Source organism: Monodelphis domestica, chromosome 5 (genome assembly GCF_027887165.1).
Source record: "Monodelphis domestica isolate mMonDom1 chromosome 5, mMonDom1.pri, whole genome shotgun sequence".
Taxonomy (NCBI): Eukaryota; Metazoa; Chordata; class Mammalia; order Didelphimorphia; family Didelphidae; genus Monodelphis; species Monodelphis domestica.
The window spans coordinates 265,017,422-265,038,262 of record NC_077231.1 but is presented as its reverse complement, the minus strand read 5'-3'; the positions used below and the strand labels follow the sequence as shown (position 1 = coordinate 265,038,262).

General features: G+C 34.3%; 1 protein-coding gene across 5 annotated transcripts in view; it reads right to left on the bottom strand.

The window, feature by feature from the left end:
* Positions 1 to 20,841, bottom strand: part of NEBL (nebulette) — a 479,586-nt gene that overhangs the window by 64,062 nt on the left and 394,683 nt on the right. For 3 of the 5 annotated variants that reach the window (XM_007504893.3, XM_007504892.3, XM_016426368.2), the window contains exons 10-14: positions 14,584 to 14,688; positions 12,503 to 12,610; positions 8,711 to 8,821; positions 4,467 to 4,577; positions 3,193 to 3,303 (exon numbers count right to left, since the gene is read on the bottom strand). The exons of the other annotated variants lie outside the window; for them this stretch is intronic. In XM_007504893.3, coding sequence (XP_007504955.2) covers positions 3,193 to 3,303; positions 4,467 to 4,577; positions 8,711 to 8,821; positions 12,503 to 12,610; positions 14,584 to 14,688 — 546 coding nt within the window. The remainder of the gene's footprint in view (positions 1 to 3,192; positions 3,304 to 4,466; positions 4,578 to 8,710; positions 8,822 to 12,502; positions 12,611 to 14,583; positions 14,689 to 20,841) is intronic. 5 annotated transcript variants of the gene reach the window in all.

Sequence of the window (20,841 nt, the reverse complement as noted above, 5' to 3'; positions counted from 1 at the left end):
TTATGCAATTGGGCCATGTTGGTGAACCTTTGGCATGCATGCCAGAGTGGAATGATCTCTTCCTCATCTCCACTGTATCCAAAGACATTTTTCATATCACTCAGTACTCTAACCAGCAGACCAGTTGGGAGCACCAGTGGGAGATCTTTGAATGGCAGCAATTCAATGGCAGAATGACTCGGTGCTAATCAGGGAAGCATCCTCCCACCCCCAGCTTGGGCTCTCAGAGCTCTGCGGAGAATGACTCCTAGGTGCCTTTCTCACCGACGGGGTGTGGCCCCAGCAGAACAGGGGCTCCCCTATCTCCACTCCCACATGCAATGGGGCCTGGGAGCAGCCCCTTCTTTGGGTACCCCAATAAAAGCGGATGGGCAATCGGAACCTATGCTCTGATGGTTAAAAAAAAAATCCCCTGTCTGAGGTAAGGAGGCTGTTCACATGCAGCATGAGAGTTGCAGTTTAGGCACTCAAGTCTCTAAAAGGTTTGTCATTACTGCAATATGGAAAGTAGGAGAGGAGGGGGACAAGAAAAAAGGGCAGGGTGATAAGAGTAAGTGCTGGAAAAAGAAGGCAGTAATCTGAAGCAAAAGAGACTCTAGAGACAGGATAGGAAGGAAAGAATAAATGGAAAAAAATAGCATAGAGAGAAGTCTATATCAATCATTATAATTTGAATATGAATGGTATTAACTAACCCATAAGATAGAAGTAAACACCAGAATGGATTAGAAACAAGAATACAATATGCAGTTTATAAGAAACACAGTTGAAACTGAGACATACAGAGCTGAAATAAGGGAGTAGAACAGAATACATAATGCTTTAGCTGAAGGAAAAAAGGCAAGGGTAGCAATAATTATCTCAGACAAGGAAAAAACAATACTAGACCTAATTAAAAGAGATTATCAGGAAAAGTACATCTTGCTAAAAAGAACCAGAGACAATAAATTATATAAATACTAAATACATATGAGCCAAATATAATAGCATCCAAATTCTTAAAGGAATAGTCAAATGAATTATAGGAGGAAATAGATAAAGAAATTCTAGTGAAGTACATCAACCTTCCCATCATAGCTAGATAAATCTAATCATAAAATTAATAAGAAAGAAGTCAAGGAGAGGAATACAATCTTAGAAAAGTTAGATCTGATAGACTACCACTGGAGAAAAATGAATGGAAATAGAAAGGAGTATACATTTTTTGAACTGTACATGGCACTGTCACAAAAATTATCCATGTATTTGGGTTTAATAACCTTGCAACCAAATGAAGAAAAGCAAAAAAAAAAAACCAAATACACTCTTTTCAGATAATATTGCAATAAAAAGCCAATTTCATTAAAAGCTATAGAAGTAGAGATTAAAAGCTGAATTGATGAAAAATTCTAGAAACATTAGTTTTTATTCAAAACAATAATAACAATGATACAACATTTTAAAATTTGTGGAATACAGTCAACTCAGTATTTGGGAGAAAATGTATGCCTTTAAATGTGTTTCTCAGTAAAAGAGAGAAAGAGCAGATTAATAAATTGAGCATGCAAGTAAAAAAGACAAGAAAGAGAACAAATTAAAAATCCCCACTTAAACACCAAAATGGAAATCTTATGAATCAAAGGAGGAATAATAAAACTGAAAGTTTTTTTTAATGGACAATGAAGACGTAAAACTAGGAACTGGTTTTGTGAAAAAAAAATGATTTAGAAGAAGGGGAAATATCATAAGTAAACTAGAAGAGCATGGGAAATTGAACCTGTCAGATCTATGAATAGTGGAAGAATTTATGACCAAACAAGAGTTATAGAAAATTATGAAAAGTAAAAGAGATAATTTTGGTTATATGAAATTAAAAAGGTTTTGTACAAAATACAGAAAAAAAATTAGAAGGCAAACAGGTAAATGGGAAATTTTTGCAATAAAATTTCCTGAAAAACTACTCTCTTCTCAAATATATAGGAAAATGAACTAAATTTACAAAAATAAAAGCCATTTTCCTGATGATAAATGATCAAAAGGTATGAACAGGCAGTTTTCAGAAGAAAAAAATTAAAACTATCAATACTCATATGGAAAAATGCTCTCTAAAGCTACCTCACACCTATCAGATTAGTGAAAATGACAAGTGTTTGGGGAGGGGAGGATAGGAGAGATGTGGGAAAATTAGGATAGTAATGAACTATTGGTGGAGTCGTGAACTAATCTAACTATTCAAGAGAATAATTTGGAACTGTGCCCAAACTGTGAATCCAAACCATTTGAACACAATACTGCTACGAGGCTGTGTACCAAAGAGATAAAAAGAAGCCTGGAAAAGGATCTATTTGTACAAAAGTATTCATAGACCCTGGGCAAGTCACTAAACCCCCATTACCTAGTCCTCACCACTCTTCTGCCTGGAGCCAATACAAAGTATTTATTCCAAGATGAAAGGTAAGGGTTTAAAAAAAATAAAATGTTCATAGCAACTCTTTTGTGATAGCAAATAATTGGAAATCGAGCAGATGCCCATCAGTTGGGGAATGGCTGAACGTGCTCTGGCATGTGAGAGTGATGAAATCCTATTGTACTAGAATAAAATGATAAGCAGGATGGTTTCAGAGAAAACTGGGAAGACTTGTGGGAACTCATGTAAAGTAAACCAGAACCAGAACATTGTACACATAGACAGCAATATTGTAAGGACAATCAACTATGAAAGACTTAGCTACTCTGATCAAAACAATGAACCAAGACAATTTCAAAAAATCTATAATGAAAAATGCCATCCATGTCCAATGATATATCTGATAAATTTTGATCAGAGGAAGTGCCTATTTTACTTTCTTTATTCTTATTGTTTTATTTTGTTTGTGTTTTCTTTCATGATACAACTAATACAGAATTAGGTCTGGCATAACTCCACATATGCAATCCAAATCAAAGTGCTTACCTTCTCAAGGAGGAAAGAGAGATGAAAGGAGAGGTAGGAGGGAGAGAAAAAAATTGGAAATCAAAATTTTTTTAAATTATTGTTAGAATATTCTTGTACATAATTGGGAAATATTTAATAAAAGAAATTAATTTAAATAATTTTTTAAAACTCATTGGAAAAGTTTGGGGAAGTCTCCCCTTTTGAAAGCCAGGAACTAAACACATATTTTTAGTCCAAAAAGAAAAGCTCCAAAGTCATAGTTTTTTCTCTATACTAACCTGGCTTGAGATTTCAGAAGCTTTTTTGGCTCGTTGTATGTCAAGGGCATCTGTGCCAATTTGCATTCCTCTCCCTTTAATTTCAGTTTCCAGATCTTTCTTGTACTCCTTCTGTGGGGGAATAACATTTTAAATATTCAGATAACATTTATATCATGCATATCTCAGGAACAGAACCATCTTGGAAATTTAGAAAAATAATCTTTTTTTAACCACACAATTCATCTACACCATGAATTATGGCAGCAAATCTTCAAAACTCTTTGGAATGTACTGCTATCATGTAGATAAATGGGAAGTTAGTTACCAATGCCAGGATATAATTGTCTTATGTACAAGAGCGGGCACATGCTTTATTCCCAACAAGGTCAGGGTAAACCCTCGCTCATCCCTGCCACTGGGGCCAGAGTACCCTTGCTGCAGCCAATAACCCCAATTCAAAGGGTTTTGATCCCTATCCTGCACACTTGAAGTAAAGCTTTTTACAATCTTCTCCCAGCTGATGGCCAGCTTCAGTTCTTTGCCCACTGTAATATTTCAAGACTTAAAGTCATTCAGTATAACAGAAGAATGTTACTATTAATATGATCTTTCATTTCAAAGGAAATTTTGGTAAGTTATTTATAAAAATGTCTTGCTCTCCTCTTCCTATTCCATTCTGGATAACAAAGCCTTTTAAACTTTTTTTCTGTATCATTGTCTCTGGATAAACTAAGGCATGAGATAAAAAAGGTGGGGCAGAGTGTTAAATAGATTTAGGGATAAGGAACTATATAATATAATCTATACAAGACAGTGCAGTATAGTGCACACATGTCAAACATGGGCTAAATTTGGCCTAACCCAGATTAAAATGTAATTGGGAAAAATTAAACAAAATAAACATAAATTCAATAGAACATAGATAGTTTTTAATAGGATGCTTTCCAAGTCAGAATGTGGCCCACAAACATCCTTATGTATAGTTCAGTCGCCCCTATTTTCATTTGGATTTGACATCAGTGGTATGGAACATCATATATTACACTTGGAATTAAAAAGACCTGGGTTCAAACTCTACCTTTGACACATACTAGTTTAATACTGTTGGCTCCTCCAAGGCCATTGTATCAGAAATTTTTACTCTGTATTTTGGTAGCATAATTATGGTTAAGGAAATTATACGGCATCTAAATTATCTTCCACTCTAAAAAGTCAGTTGCTATAGGAAACATTTCAACAAGTTCAAATAAAGAACTAAAAATGGAAACATTTAGTCATTTTGGCATACAAACCTCACTTGCCATTTCGGAAGCCCTTTTTGCTCTCTGAATGTCAGGGATCTCTGAACTAAGTTCCATTCCTTTCCCTTTTATTTCATTTTCCAGGTCCTTTCTATATTCTTTCTGTAGGAGAAGAATATCCAATTTCAAGATAGGGAATATCATTGTAAATGATGGAATACTTTAAGCTTTTTTATTGGGTGCATTGTGAGAAGAAAAATATGGAGGAGTAATTTTGGCTGATGAGTGTTAATGTTCCTTATTTCTTTCCTGGGATGCATTTTTCCAATCTAATCAATTCCAGAAGATCTTCTAATTCTGTCCAATCTTTATCCTTTCATCTTTTCTACCAATTTTTTATATACTATAGTCAGTGGTAAAAAGATGTCTCTATTTTAAAAGGTACATGAAATCTTAGAAAGATGTGCCTCTTATTAATTATTTGAACTGTTTTTCTGAAAACTCTCTATTAGATATGAATTACCTGAAGTACATAACTGAAAAATAATGAAAAAAATACCCATTAAAATATGTAATGTATCCCAACTTTTAAAAAAAATAAAGTATGGGGGGACAGCTGGGTAGTCTAATGGATTGAGACAGGCCTAGAGACAGGAGGTCCTAGGTTCAAATCTGGCCTCAGACACTTCCCAGCTGTGTGACCCTGGGCAAGTCACTTGACCCCCATTGCCTAGCCCTTACCACTCCTCTGCCCCAGAACCAATACACAGTATTGATTCCAATATGGAAGGTAAGGGTTTAAAAAAAGTAAAGTATGGACTCATTTTAGTCACTGAATCTTTCTTTCAATTTTGAAAAATGTACATTTTCCTACATACTGATTTATAGACTGATGTTAAAACTCTTAAAATGTGTTCTTTCTGTTTAACTAAGTGAGGTTATTTTTACAACCAAAAAGGACTTTAAAAGAAGTTTAATATTTTTGCAAATTCACTTTAGAAAGAACAAAATTTGACTCCAATTCAACTTCAATAACATCAGTGTTGTAAAATATTAATTTCTCAAATGCAAGTGAAGACTTCTTTTAGTGATCAGAATCTATGTGCTATTTAAGTGAAGGACTCATTTTCTACCTTACTCTCTTCTTCAAGTTAATGTAGTAAGATATTAGCTGCTATTCAACTTAGCTAATATCCTGACAGATATTACATTCCTTAGCTTGTATTCATTTGTTTTTCAGTGAAGGAGCCAGAGTAATCAATAACAGTAAAGTTAATTTAGACCTAAGTGTCAACACTTGGAAAGAGTTTCCTTTTCACTAAATAAAAAAGATCATTCTTTTTTCTTTCCCTTCTCCAGCTCTCTTTACAGATGAGAAAACTGAGGCAAACTGGCTTAAGCAACTAGCCCAGAGTCATAAAGCTAGTAAGTATCTGAGGCTAGATCTGAACTCAGGAAAATGAGTCTTCCTGACTCCAGTTCTAGCACTCTGTCCACTTTACAACCTAGCTACCTAGTTGTTTTCTATTACGTTTATTCAATTTCATGTCCCATTTCTACTAGTATATTTAATTCAACTTAAAAAATCTATTTGGGATACATTATTTTTATTTATTATTGAATAATATAAAATATTATAATTTATATATAAATATAATAAAATTATATATATATATATCATATATAAAATTATAATATATTAAAATATATAAAATATTATAATTTATATATAAATATAATAAAATTATATATATCATATATAAAATTATAATATATTAAAATATATAAAATATTATAATTTATATATAAATATAATAAAATTATATATATCATATATAAAATTATAATATATTAAAATATATAAAATAAAAATATAAAATATTATTTTATTCATTACTTGTTATCACTGGAATATTCATTCAAAGTTATAAAAATATTATTGGATGATCGTTAATATAGTAGACTTGGTAAGTTATACAACTAGAATATAACTTTAAAAGATCATGAGAAAATTTTTTAAATACTTAATCTGCCAAGTGAAAAATATCTTAGGTTATTGCAAATTGGCAAGATGGATTTGATATCTCCTTTTCCTAATGTCTAACAGACAGAAATTCTCTAAAGTGTGCCAAGGACTCTGGAAGCCCCTAAAATATTTGGTGAGAGAGAGAATCCACATGATCAAGTAGTTTCATAATACTATCAAGATATTTTAATTTATAATGTGGTAAGTGTTAGTAGATACAACTCACAAAAAATCTCTTTGGAGTCTTTACTAATTTATAAGAGTATAAAAGGGTCCTGATAGCACAAAGTCTGAGAGGCTCTGGCCTGGCACAATTCCTTGCCCATAGTAGATAATTTATCTCTGTGGCTGCTTCCTTTCAACTAAAGTCAATAATACAAAGTATTGATGGTTAGCTTTCCGTTCAGGTCTATTGGAGAAGTAGGAGAGAAGAAAAAGAAGGATTCTTCTCAAAATTCCTATTCAAAATGGAAAAAACATCCAAAGTAGTATGTAAAATGAAAACAGCTCCTGAGCTGCCTAAGGGCCAATATAGAATAGGATACTTGTTTCATGTCTGTGCTGTTCCTATTAGCATAAACTTTCAGAAATCCTGCAACACTGGGAAGTAGCAAAGAGAACTGGGGAGAGGAAGGGTCCCCTTGATAAACTGTGCATGTAATTGCACACAGTTACAGTGTTAACATTTAGCTTTTAATTAAATAACAAATGTAAATTTGGCAAGCTCTTGTTTTTAACAAGTCTGTGCTGGCATGAGCAAGTATTTGTATTATAACATTTTACTGGCTTAAGAAGATATCTTCAGCTTAAACAATCCCCCAGAATTTCCGGATCATGACAACTAATCTGATGTATAAGACTACTAGAACTGATACAAATTCCAAAACCAATCTTAAACTTGAAAGGCAGTTCATAATCCAAGCCATTTTTTTATTTGAAAGGGCTAAACCTTTTTTTTTAATTTTCTTATCATCTTTTTGGAAATTCATAATTTCTGTTAAATTTGAATTCTAGTCATCTAACTTTCCAAGTCTACTATATTAAAAGTCATGCTATAGTGTCTTGGTAACTGAATAAATACTAGAGTGATAGTAAATGATGAATAAAAATGGATGCGAAGAATAGAAACCAGTTAAGGAGACAAATACAGACTATTTACGAAAATGGGTTTATGTTCTATTAGTGTTTCTGTTACTGGTAAGAACACAAAGTGTTTACACCTAATATATCATTTACACAACTTTCCCATTTGTGAATATGCTATTTGCTGTGACTACATTGAGACGATGTTATGGAAATGAAAATGAGAGGCACTAAAGAAAAGTATGATTCCAAAAACATAAAGCATTTCAACAAGAGAATATACTTGAAAGAGTTAAATTTCTCTATCAACATTTCAAAACATTTGAAAATTTTGAACTACTAATAAAGATTTTAAAAAACAAAATTATACACAAAAGATTAAAGGTATAAAATAAAAATTATAATTTCCCTAAAGAACCAGGTCATTTCTTATTCATGACCTTAAATATGAATGTTAAACCCCATTGAGTTAAAAAGCAAAATATTGACTTCAAGGCAAAATAGATAACTAATAATGCTTTTTAGATATTTAATGGCTTCTGTCCTCTACTGTTTTACTACTTGAGCTACATATAAACTGTCACCTTTTTCTTGGGTGCTTTTTCATTGCTAACTTTCCTCTAAGTTAAACCGTTAAAGTATTTTTTAAATATTTAGATCAGTAATATTTAGAGTTCAAGGAAACTAAACAAAAGAACATTTATATGATGCCTACTATGTGCCAAGCTGTGCTAAATGCTTTAGATATATTATTTCATTTGATCATCATAACTATTTTTTCTGATGTTTGATTTGAACTCAGATCTTCCTGACTCTGGGACTGGAGCTCTAACCACTGTGCAAAATAGAAAGGTCTAATGGACATAAGACAACCTGAATAATAATAGCAACTATCATTCATTTATAGGGTGTTTGAGGTTTAGGCAGTATTAATATTAATATCTCTGCCTTATGGATGAGGAAACAATGTTACAGAGTTTAGATGTTATGGCCATGGCAATGTAATAAGTGACTGAGCCAAGACTCCAAATACAGCTCCTTTCCATTCTTTCATATGACTATGTCAAGATCACAGAAAATGATGAGGCAGAAAGCTACTACCTAAAATGATCTCCTGAGCCATTTTCATCCTCTCTGCTTAGGCAAGCTTTTGTAAAATCCAAGACAAATACCAAAAAGCTCTTACCTCTTTGAGAAGATTTGTGACATATTTTACATGCAAAAATTCTGGAGTCTTGTCTAAATCCATCGAGGGCCTTCCTTTAAGTCCTTTTTCAAAATCTTTTCGGTAAATTTTCTGTTTCAGAAGACAGAATAGCCACTCTTAATTTAGGAAATACCAGTAGCTACTGAAAAGAAGTCAGAGCATAAATCAGCTGGTCACTGCCATACTTTTCCCAACTCAGGTCCTTTTATCAACAAGAGGATTCCAACCTTCTGCTAAGAATTTTGATTAATGCCTCCTATGATTAATTTCACTGTTGAACTAGGGTGAAAAGAAAAATGAAAAACATTCATTACCCCTTTTTCCTCCTGGAAAAGTAGTCTGAGTGAGGTTACTCAGCATCACATAGCTGTGACTGCATGACATCAGAACAATTGCTCAATTAAGTCTAAAAATTGTGTGAAAAAGAAATCAGTCAAACTAGATGTATTCTTGGCTTGATGTGTTACCTCAGTCAAAATGATTAGTAATCCAGAGATCCCCTGTGGACACAACCACTCTGAGAAACCCTGAAGGTAACTAAAGTCTTCATTTCCCCCTTTTCAAATCTATAAATGGGCATCTCAATTTTTTAAAGTATACTAAGTAATTTTCTCCTTGATGCTGTCATACTTTGGCATCAAATATATTCAAATCAATTGGTAGAAACTGGTAGAGTAGGCACCAAGTGAATACTTGTTGATTGATTGAATTAATGTATTTTCTCTGAAATTAGAAAGGGCCCTCTATCAATAGTAAAGGATTAGCAGCATGTGTTTAGTTAGAGCAGTTTTTAAAAATGTTGTTACTAAAAAGGAGACCGTCGAGAACCATCATTCTGTTTCCCTCTCTTGATCTTACTACAAGTGAAAACCACTGACAGATACCTCCAAGCTACAGCTGATTTTTTAATAAATGAATTTTATCAGTCCAGTATTTATATCCCTTACTATGACAAGGCTCAGTCCAAGGATTGTTCATGTCTCCTCAAAAGCCTAGTAAGCCACAGCATGATGATTAAACTTAGGACAGTGATTTCTATAAGCTAAAGAACAACAGCCACAACCTCAGGGCTCTCCTCCCAAACCTCCAATTCCCCATCTTTTCTCCTTAAACCACAGTAAAAACTCACGATTTCAGAACAGGACAAAAAACGAAATGGAAAGTCAATACTAAGCAAAGGTTCAAAGAGCCCAAGAATTAAATCAGTTCCTCAGAGAGCAATAAATCCTGTGTAGAAGCTGCCAATGAAGAGAAGAAATCAAGGAGAAACAGAGGCCATCCTCACAGCTGAGTGCAGGGTCACTAAGACTCATTCTCCTGAGAACAAACACCCAATCCATATTTTAAATTTTTGAAAATTATTATAAAAATTAAACAAGGTGAATGTATGTTGTCACATAAACAAACTAGGAATTTAATGGAATTTTTCATTTATTAATCATCAGGATGTCTTGTTTGGTTCAGTGAGACACAGATATGATAATTCAAAGGACACATTAAAGTTAGCCAGAAAATTATATGTATAATCAAACTAAATTGAAAATCTAACATCTCAACACATGGATCAAATATGACATCCTCTGGTAATATGGTATTCAAAGTCCTTCATAACATACATACATACACACACATGTACACATGTCCACCTTTCCAGTCTTCTTACACTTTATAGTAGGATCCCCAATTCCTCCTTCCACACCCCAACTCCAATTCTCTAATACAATGCCACTGGCCTCCTTGCTTTTCCTCACATAAAACAAGACATCTCCCAATAATGGGTACTATCTCTACCGGTCCCCCCATCCCCAGAATGCTCCCCTTCCTCATCTCCAGCTTTTGGATTCCCTGGCTTCTTTCAATGCTCAGGTAAAACCCCCCTTTTACAAGCCTGCCCTAATCTCACTTAATTCTAGTGCCTTTTCTCTGATGAACATTTTCCATTTATCCACTCTATATCTCGTTTGTATACGGTTGTTTGCATATTATCATCCCCAGTAGATCATGGGCTCCAAGTGGACAAGAAGCTTTCTTTGGGGTTTCTTTGTCCTGAGGTTTAAACAAATGTAAGGCACTTGAAAAAGCTTTATCAATCTTTAAAGTCATTTCATGTTTTAAGGTAGGAAAAAGCAAAGTATTCACATGACATACTTCTGGATGACATAATTTAGAGGTAGGAAATTATTTTGTCTGCTGGGTGGCTTTGACCTACATAAATATTCAGAATCAAAAGGAAGTAAAACATTTTAGTTAAATGGATTTGTGGTTTAATTTCAAGGTATTTGGAAAAGGACAGGAAAAGACAAAAAAAGAAAGAGAAAAAGTAGTTGGAGGAAAGAAATAACAAAAAAGGCATTGGATAGGAGAGAGGAGATGACAGGCACTAAGGAAATGAGAAAGACAGATATAGAGGGGAAAAAGAAGAGGAGAGCAAAAAGGAGATATCCCATAGATCCTGATGGGCTAATAAATTACTCTTTTTACCCTTTGGTCACTGGTACTTCAAGATGTTATCACTTGTCACATTGATATGTTAGTTTGTGGATTACCTCATATATCTTCCACTTCTCTTTGTCCTTGAACCTTCCAGAAAATTCCCCTTCTACAAGGACAGAGGAACTGCCATGCCAATAACCAGACCATTGCACTTCATGTAGGCACAATAAGAGACTTAGAGCTCACTCTTTCCAGAATAATTTACTAAATATAGTTTATATATATATACATGTCGCTCTTTGCATAATGGAGATATCATTACAGAAATATTTTAGTTAGAGGTAGGGAGAGAATTCTTACTTTACTAGTGTGGGAAACTCCTTATCTAAAAATTCCTTCTGCAGATACAGATATGTAAGAAAAACATAGAAAGTTCTCTGAGGTGCTTTCAGGTTAAATGGTTTGCCAGTTAAAAATGTGTTGATTCTGTGAATTCAGTTTAAAAAAACCAATTCTTTCATAGATTTGGTCTATATTATTATTCAGCATACATTCAGTAGATAGACTAGGCTTTCATTTTTGTGAAATGATATAGAGTTTGGTTTGTTTCTTTTTGGACTGGACTTGAGATTTCATTAGTCTAAGCCAACAATTCTCAAATTATTCTGAGGACTTCCCAAAAAGCTTTTGTTTATGTGGGTTACACTTATTGAAATCTATTAAATTGGAAATTAAAGCATTGTTATATATTATTAGTATTATTATAAAAATGGTTTTGACTCCATGGATCATCTAAAAGGGTCACAGGGTCCTCAATGGCCCCAAGAACACACTCTGAGAACCAATGGCCTAGGGAATTTCAGGTCAGGAAACTTCCTCTACCAAACCACAACAGCACTTATACTACAATTTAGAATTTTATAGAGTTGCCTGGATCACACAAAGATTGAATGACTTACCTAGGAACACACAATAGGTATATGCTAAAGGTGAACTTGAATGCAAGTTTTTTTTTTTTTATTCAGCCCATGCAACCTGTCATTACATAGATAGTCTTTTCTTAACACTTCTGCATTTCCTTGAGCTGTGGTTTCATCTCTGTATATCCCTCTCATGGCAGAGATAGCAATCCTTCTGCAACTTGGGCTTTAAGAGCTGCTGTTTCTGAGTTTGGCTAGGCTGATCTTCAGATGACTGGTATGTTTTCCATTCCCAGGTGTAGAGTGGAAACTTTTTTAGTTTGCTAAAACAAGTTGGAGCATACACTGGGCATCACAATAAATGAGTAACCTAAAGACTTTGGATCCCATCAAGCAAATTAAAAAAAAAAAAACCTACCTCACTTTGCAATTTTTGAGCCTCCTTGGAAGCCTGGTAAGATGGAGTGTCCACAAATTCAAGCATGGACTTGCCTTTAGCTTTTTCATACTTTTCTTTGTACTTAACCTAGATTAAAAAAAAAGTTTCCATTATAAACAACAAGGAAACCTCTTTGTTTTAGAAATACTGTTCACAAATTACATGGGAAAAGGGAAAATGAAGTTGGAGCATTTGAGACTTTTGGGCTTTAAGACTTTGGGGCATATGCCCTCATTTTTAGATACATAGAACACTTAAGTTGAAAGGGGCTTTCAAGATTAAGTAAAGCGTAAAATTATAGATTTTAGGGCTATAAGACATTGTTTGTCTAACCCAGACACCTGGTTTCAAAAAGGTCAATTATTTGCATCCTTAGTTGTAGATAAAATAACTGAAGCCCAAGAAAGTTACATGATTTACCCAAGGTCACATAACAGTTGGGGAATGAAGAGAGGGAGTAAAATGGGGAATTAAAACTCAGATTCCGATTCATGTCACAGTGCTCCCCCTATTTCACTATCCTACTTCTTTAATATTAAAAAAATAGAAAGGCATCAACAAAGAAAGTGAATACATTTGGCAAGCATTAAACTAATATACACCAAAAATGAATTTTTTAAAAAATTTAATCGTCATATTCATTTGGATTGTTTAAAATAACGTTTTATCCCTGCCCTGAACCCCAAGTGAAAGTGATAAGACATTTTCTGGAAATTATACATCAGATAGTATATCAGGGGAGCAATTAATTTATTATATTGGTTTTTCTTAAAGATTTGACATGAGAAATAATTTTGCATTATGACATGTACACGATAACTCATTGCCAACATAAATTACATGGATGAGCATAACCTTTAGGTCACCCTGAACTTTAGTAAATCACATAATGAGAAAGAAAACATGAGCCTAATTTTCCACCCTGATGTCACTGGGGAGGGGATAGAAAGAGAATTATGTCATAGAGACCATGTAATGTTCTTGATAACACTTTATCTTAACTCTCTAAATTTATACTGATATTAAATCTAAGCTGAATTAGGTTTTTACAAGAGCTCGTGCAAAAATAGTGTTCTCTGTAGAAACTGCCCCACTCATCTATTGCCCCATTGCAGAAGTGTGCCAAAGAAGGGACTCAGAACCACACTGACTATCACTGAGACTATCCAGATGTCCTCTTCAGGAGCAGTATCTTTAACCCCAGGGCAGTTTCAGAAAAGGGATTTCTCTAACTAAATACAAGCATGGCTCAGGAAGAAAATCTTGTAAGAAAATTGAAAAATGTCTCCTCTGGTAATTTACAAACAAGAATTGGTTTTATGCTCCCAGTTTTGGGAAAGAGTTTTAGGCAGGAACATATACTCCATGTAAATAGAGATGTGGTCCTCTTGAATAAACATCAGATGATAAAAAGAACTGGAAGAAACATGATACTAATCAAAACCTCACATTTTACACAGAAGGAGACAAGCACAGGAAAGGAAGGTAATTTGTCAAAGAACACACACCTGGGATTTGAACTCAGGGCCTCTATCTCCAAATGTTGTACTCTTTTCACATTATTAGCCTAGTTCCACAATAAACGTCTGACAGATCTCTCACTTTGGAATAGAAAGTGAGAACTTAGAGAACGTGGGCTATCAAAGAGAAAGTGAGAACACACTACCTGTTTATATTTTATGGTGTTTTCATTAGATGATTTTTTTCAATACTGCTGGCAATTGAACTGAGAAGATTTAAATAAATCCTTGATCCTACCAAATTAATTCTACAGTTCAAAATGACAAATAAATGCAACTATTCTTATTCCACAAACTGAGGTTCTATGTAAAATCACAGGTTTGGGGGGAGCCCAGGCATTTCAAAACCTTTAGTCTAGAAAATGGCATTTTAAAATTTCCAAAGAATTTCTGCCATTTCCAAACCCACTGTCAAGTTTTTAGTATGTGTGGGGATTTTTTTATGTTCTCATATTCAATTAAAAATTCATAATTAAGAGTTTTTGCTACTCTGGCTAAGTCTCTCATAATGTGGTAAAGAAGTATTCTATTGATCCATACCTGACTCTGGAGCTCTGTGTTGCCTTTATGATGGAGGTGCTCAGCTGTGTCAATTTCAAAGTGATAACTTCCTTTGCTTTCTTCAAACAGCTTCTTATATTCATGCTAAATAGAGAATATGAAAATACATTTAAAAGAAATATGGATAGGATAGGAATTCGATTAATGATTTCACTTTAACAGAAACTCTCAAGAGGAAACTCCATCAACCAAAATAGGAACTGATAATTAGAGAATTTCATGGAGCCCTAAAGGGTCAAGACATTTGGTCCAAAGTCACCTATCCAGTGTGTGTCAGGGACAAAACTTGGACTCAAGTCTTCCTGGATAAAAGGTCAGCTCTTTATTGAGATATATATATTTGTATATATATATATATATATATATATCATATATAATTCAAATATTTAAAATAAATTAATTCAGAATAGCAATTAAACATTGAATTGAACAGAAATGGACATCATCAGACAGCATTTGCCTATATGTAGGTATTAATTTCTTAGAGATATGATTTATATCACATCCTACATTTAAACTCCCTGCCTATAATGCAAACTAGACCTGCCTGCTTTACATGGACATAAATATATGAAGATGTGTGTGAAAGACACACATATATTAAAGAATTCTAGACAGCTTGAAAAAAATGAACAAAACCCATTCATTGCCTAATGGTATCAAATTCAAATAGAAAGGATCCCTTTTTGCCATGCATTAATTTAGGAAACCACAAATTACTATTACCTATGTTGTATTGTATTTGTATTTGTTTTGTTAAACATTTCCCAATTACATTTTAATATGGTTCTGCTGCACCTGGGAGTTTTGCCAGCTGCCTTTGGCCCTCAGGCTGCAATACGATACCTCTATGTAGTCAATCCCTTAAATAAACTACTACCATAAGCATTATACACAAGAGAGAATTATAATAATGAAAAGTAATAATAGAAAAAGGTTATAACAGAATGTTCAGAATTATTAGATGTTCCTCTCTTTTAAGAAGAATTTTAAAAAATTTCTATTAAGTCTCCCTTCCAATTTTTTTTCTCCCAGGTTATAATTTATATTAAACCTTGCTGGCTTATATAAAAAATGTCCTACAAAATTTTAAGCTCCATAAGGGCAGGAATTCACTGCTTAATTAACCTCTAGTGGGCAATGAGGTGGCTCAGTGGATCAAGAGCCAAGTCTGGATCAAGAGACAGAAAGTCCTGACTTAAATTTGGCCTCAGACATTCCCTAACTGTGTGACCCTGGGTAAGTCACTTAACCCCCATTGCCTAGTCCTTACCACTCTTCTGTCTTAGAACCAATACACAGTATTAATTCTAAGATGGAAAGTAAGGGTTTAAGAAATTAATTTATATATATATATATGTATATATAACCTTTCATAGTACAGAGCAAAATGCTCTGAGCTATATACATTGGGGGTTAAAATGGTTTGGGATTGGAGAGAGGGAATTAGATTTGTGATTTCATTGCTTATAGGGAACATCCAGGAAAGAAATTCCCTTCACAAATGCAAATCAGCAACTGTTGTACAAACTATTGTCTCAGAGAATCACCTTTAAGAACTGAGAGATTAAGTCAGTTTGCAGGACCACAGCCTGGAGTCAGAGATAAATTTGAACTGAGGTCTTCTTGGCACCAAGATTTTCTCTCTCTCTATTGCTCTCTATCATTCACTCTTGCTCTTCACATAGTAAGTGCTTAATAAAAGTTAAATTTGTTTAACTAAATTGGTCAAAGATAGATTCATAGGAGATATACAAAAGTAATTGGAGGAAGGAAAGGAAAGAAGGCAGTTATGTGGCTTGAACCAAGACCTCTGAGAAACCTCTGATCCAAGGAGAGGATAATTGGACCCTGAATTACTTTACTTCAAAGGAACATAAAAGTATACGAGTAGAAGTAACCAGTAAAGGAATCCAGATATCTAATATCAGTCAGTTGAATGATTTTGAGGATCTTGAATGAAAGCTATGAGTATGAAAAGAAAGGAGTGACTATGAGATGTCTCCTAAAGGAAAAATGAGAATGTGCTAACAGGTTGGAAAGAGGGCCCATAGACATTGATGGAGACAACATGGTAGGCATGAAATGACATGAATGCTAGAAAAATCATTCAGAGTAAGGAGTGATCTTGACTGTCAAAAGGTCAAGCGAAACCAAGAAACCTCCTCTAGTGGATGTTATCAAAAATCTGAACCAATTCCTAGGATGTGGACAAAGCAGAAATAGAAATCAAGAGAAACCAAGAGACAGGAGACCTGTAGGAAATTTCCATTATGTGCATCTAAAGCATAGTCCAGGAATCTGTAATCAAAAGAGAAAAAAAGGGAATTGTAACTTGGGGACAAAGATAAGCCAACATCAGTTTCTTGAATACTAGGATATTTAGGAATTGTTTATAAAGCTCCCTGAAAAGGCAATTTGGGACTATGCCCAAAGTGAGCTAAAAGACTGTCTGCCCTTTGATCCAGTCATAGCAGTGCTGGGTCTGTACCCCAAAGAGATAATAAGGAAAAAGACCTGTACAAGAATATTCATAGCTGCGCTCTTTGTGGTGGCCAAAAATTGGAAAACGAGGGGATGCCCTTCAATTGGGGAATGGCTGAACAAATTGTGGTATATGTTGGTGATGGAATACTATTGTGCTCAAAGGAATAATAAAATGGAGGAATTCAATGGGGACTGGAACAACCTCTAGGAAGTGATGCAGAGTGAGAGGAGCAGAACCAGGAGAACATTATATAAAGAGACTGATACACTGTGGTACAATCAAATGTAATGGACTTCTCTAGTAGTATCAATGCAATGATCCAGGACAATTCTAAGGGATTTATGAGAAAGAACACTATCCACATCCAGAGAAAGAACTGTCCAAGTAGAAATGCAGAAGAAAAACATATGATTGATCACATGGTTCGATGGGGATGTGATTGGGGATTTTTACTTCAATTCATCATTCTATTGCAAATAGTAATAATATGGAAATAGGTTTTGAACAATGATACACATTAAACCCAGTGGAATTGCTTGTTGGCTCTGGGAGAGGGAGGGAAGAGAGGAGTGAAAGAACATGAATCATGGAACCATGGAAAAAATATCCTAAATTAATTAATTTAATTAAAAATAAAATAAAGTTCCCTCAATCATCTTCCTAAAAAAAAGCTATAATCACATAATATTCCTGCTCAAAAATATCTTCAGTGTATTCCAATTGCTTCTAGAGGCAATTTGAAGCCTCAGTGGATAGAGTACTAGGTCTGGAGTCGGGAAGACTTGATTTCAAATCTAGTCTCTATATTTGCTAGCTGTGTGACCCTGGACAAGTCATTTAATCTCTATCCGCCTTGGAAGTAGATGGGTGACAGTGGATAAAGCAATGGTCTGAAGTCAGGAAGATCTGAATTCAAATTCAGTTTCAGATATGGACTAGCTGGACAAGTCACCTAGGTTCTGTTTACCTAAATTCACTGGAGAAGGAAATGGCCAACCAAGAAAACCCCACGGACAGCATTGGAATGCTATGATCCACAGGGTACACACCAAGAGTTGGACAAGACTCAACAGCTAAACAAAAATTGCTACTAGAATAAAATACAAACCCCTTTAGGCTAGTGTCTAAAGCTTTTCCTAATCTGGCAGTAAACTACCTTTACAGACAGAGTTCACATGACTCCCCTTACCCTTACACCACTTTACAATAAAACTGGACCACTTTTGGTTGCAATGACTAAGCTTTCCCTTTCTTGCCTCCAAACCTTTAATACAAAATGATATCCTACTGGAAAGGGTCTGCCTTTACTACTTCTCCTTAGAAGTCTTAGTTCTTTTACAAGGCTCAGGTCAAGTACCACCAATGAAAACCTGGCTATTCATGCTTATTTCCCTCAAGTTATTTTAAGTTTACTTCAAGTCAACAAGCATTTATTAAGCACCACTTATGTGCCAGGCACTGTGCTAAATGCTAGGGATAAAGAAAGGCTTAATAAAAACACTACAAACAAATAGGTAAATAAATAAAAATAGTCCCTACTCTCAAGATGATCACAATCTTAACAGAGGAGGCAACATGCAAACAAGTATGGACAAAGATAAATATTGTTCAGTCATTTCAGTTGTGCCTGTCTGATTCTTCACAACTCCATTTGGGATATTTTGGCAAAGATACTCCATCTCATTTTACAGATAAAGAAACTGAGGCAACAGAGTTAAGTGACTTGCCCATTGTCACACAGCTAATAATTGTCTGAGGCTAGATTTGAACTCAGGAAGATGAATCTTTCTGACCCTGCACCCAGCACTCTCTCTATCGAGCTACCTAACATATGATTGCTTGTTTCCTTCCTTCGTTCTTTAATTCTGAAGGATTGATCACCTCTGGGAAAAATAGAGACTTGTCTGTTTTTCATTCATCACTTCAAGGGTCCTTTGCAATCTGGTTCTAATCTGGTTTTCCAAAGGACACTGATTCAGGTTGTTCTCCTTCAGAGACTCTAAACTGCTGCTCAACTGACTTCCTTGCCATTCTTCACATTCAATATAGCCCATCTCCCATATTCCATGCCTCTTCACAGTCTAGAAAGCCCCTTCTCCTCACCACCGTTTCTTGTGATTCCCAGACACCCTTCAGGTTCAGCTCAACTACAATAGGCTACAAGAATCTTTACTGTAGTTAAATCTTCCCCTCCTTCCCCCCCCAGATTGTGTCTTTATTTTGAATATAGTTTGGGGCAAAGGAGTTGTATAAATAATATAATCCTCACCCTCAACTCCCAGCAACCACACTAAGAATGTGAGCTCTCTGGAGGCAGCAAGATTTGTTTCTTTCTTCGTGTTTTTCTCTGTCTTCAGCACTTACCAGAGTACCTGGCCCATAGGAGATGTTTAATATTTCCTCCTTGAATGAAGTAATGAAGGAATTGATTTTTTTCCCTAAAACTTCAAACTTCTAAGGTTGTCATTATAACATCTGGCAGAAGAAATACACTTTTATTTCCAACAGATAGCAACTTAAGTCCTAAAGATTGTCAGAAATGTCTAGAATTTTCTGAGGCTACAAAAAACTTCTCCTTTTATATTTTCTATATTTAACAGTCTCTGATGCCTCCTAGTGGAAGTCATATATATAGTTGCAGAGAAAAAATCTCAAACCTTACTTAAATCAATGTTTTCATTCAATTTTCCTAATAACAAACTTAAACTTTTCTTTTGAAAACATAAAAAGCAAGAAACACAAACTTATTATCATGAAATTCATTGAAATGTGTTTTGCATACAAAAGGGATGTAATTTCATGATCTATCATTCTAATTATTTCCTATATTAAACTCAAAGGATAACCATTTATGCATCCATGGTTCTTCAAGGGGTCTCAATAGATTTTAGGGTGAAAATAGCTCTTTATTTTTGCTCATCTTTATTTGAAAATTTAAAATTTCCTCCACTTATTATTTCAACAATATTATTCTGTAAAGGACTCTGTCACATAAAAATGGATAAGAACTTTTTTATTTATATCAAATTTAGCTAAAACTCATCATTGAAAATATCCTTTCACAAATGCTGCACTTTGAAGAATATAAATAGATTGGGTATCTCTCACTGAAATTCTAATGGATGATTTATTTTAAGAATAAAATTTCAATTCATTTTTTTATCCAAGTTAACAAGAAGCTAAGATTGTTTCATATGCACAGCTATACTGGTTAATACTTTCATCTGGGTAACTTGGAATGACAGGTAGATATCTCTTAGAAAAACCTTAAATAACATGAGCAAAAAAACAAATAATTCTTTCTTGACACTACAAACAAACAAATCTTTTCCTTTCTATATCTAGAAAATTATGCCTTGTTTATAAACTTTTGGGCACCAAGTTTTAAAAGAAATGAAAAGGACTGTCCTTCACAGATATGTATGAGTTTCACAAGTCTAGCATTCCATTCCAGCAAACCAAGGGCAGCAATCATTGCCTTCCCATAGAAAAACCAGGGAGTAAGACAGTTTTCCCTTAAACAAGGTAACATTAAACTTTAAGGATGAAATATAAACAAGAATTTAATTTATTATTTTGTTCAATGATGCCCAGCATTGTTCATGTTAACTGATATAAGTGCATGATACATACAGCAATGAAAGTAAGACTTTTCCCTATTGTATAAGCTCCTCGAGGGTGAGGACAATCCCGTTATATTCCTTTTTCAACAATGACTAGCATATGATGAGAATTTAAATAAATGCTTA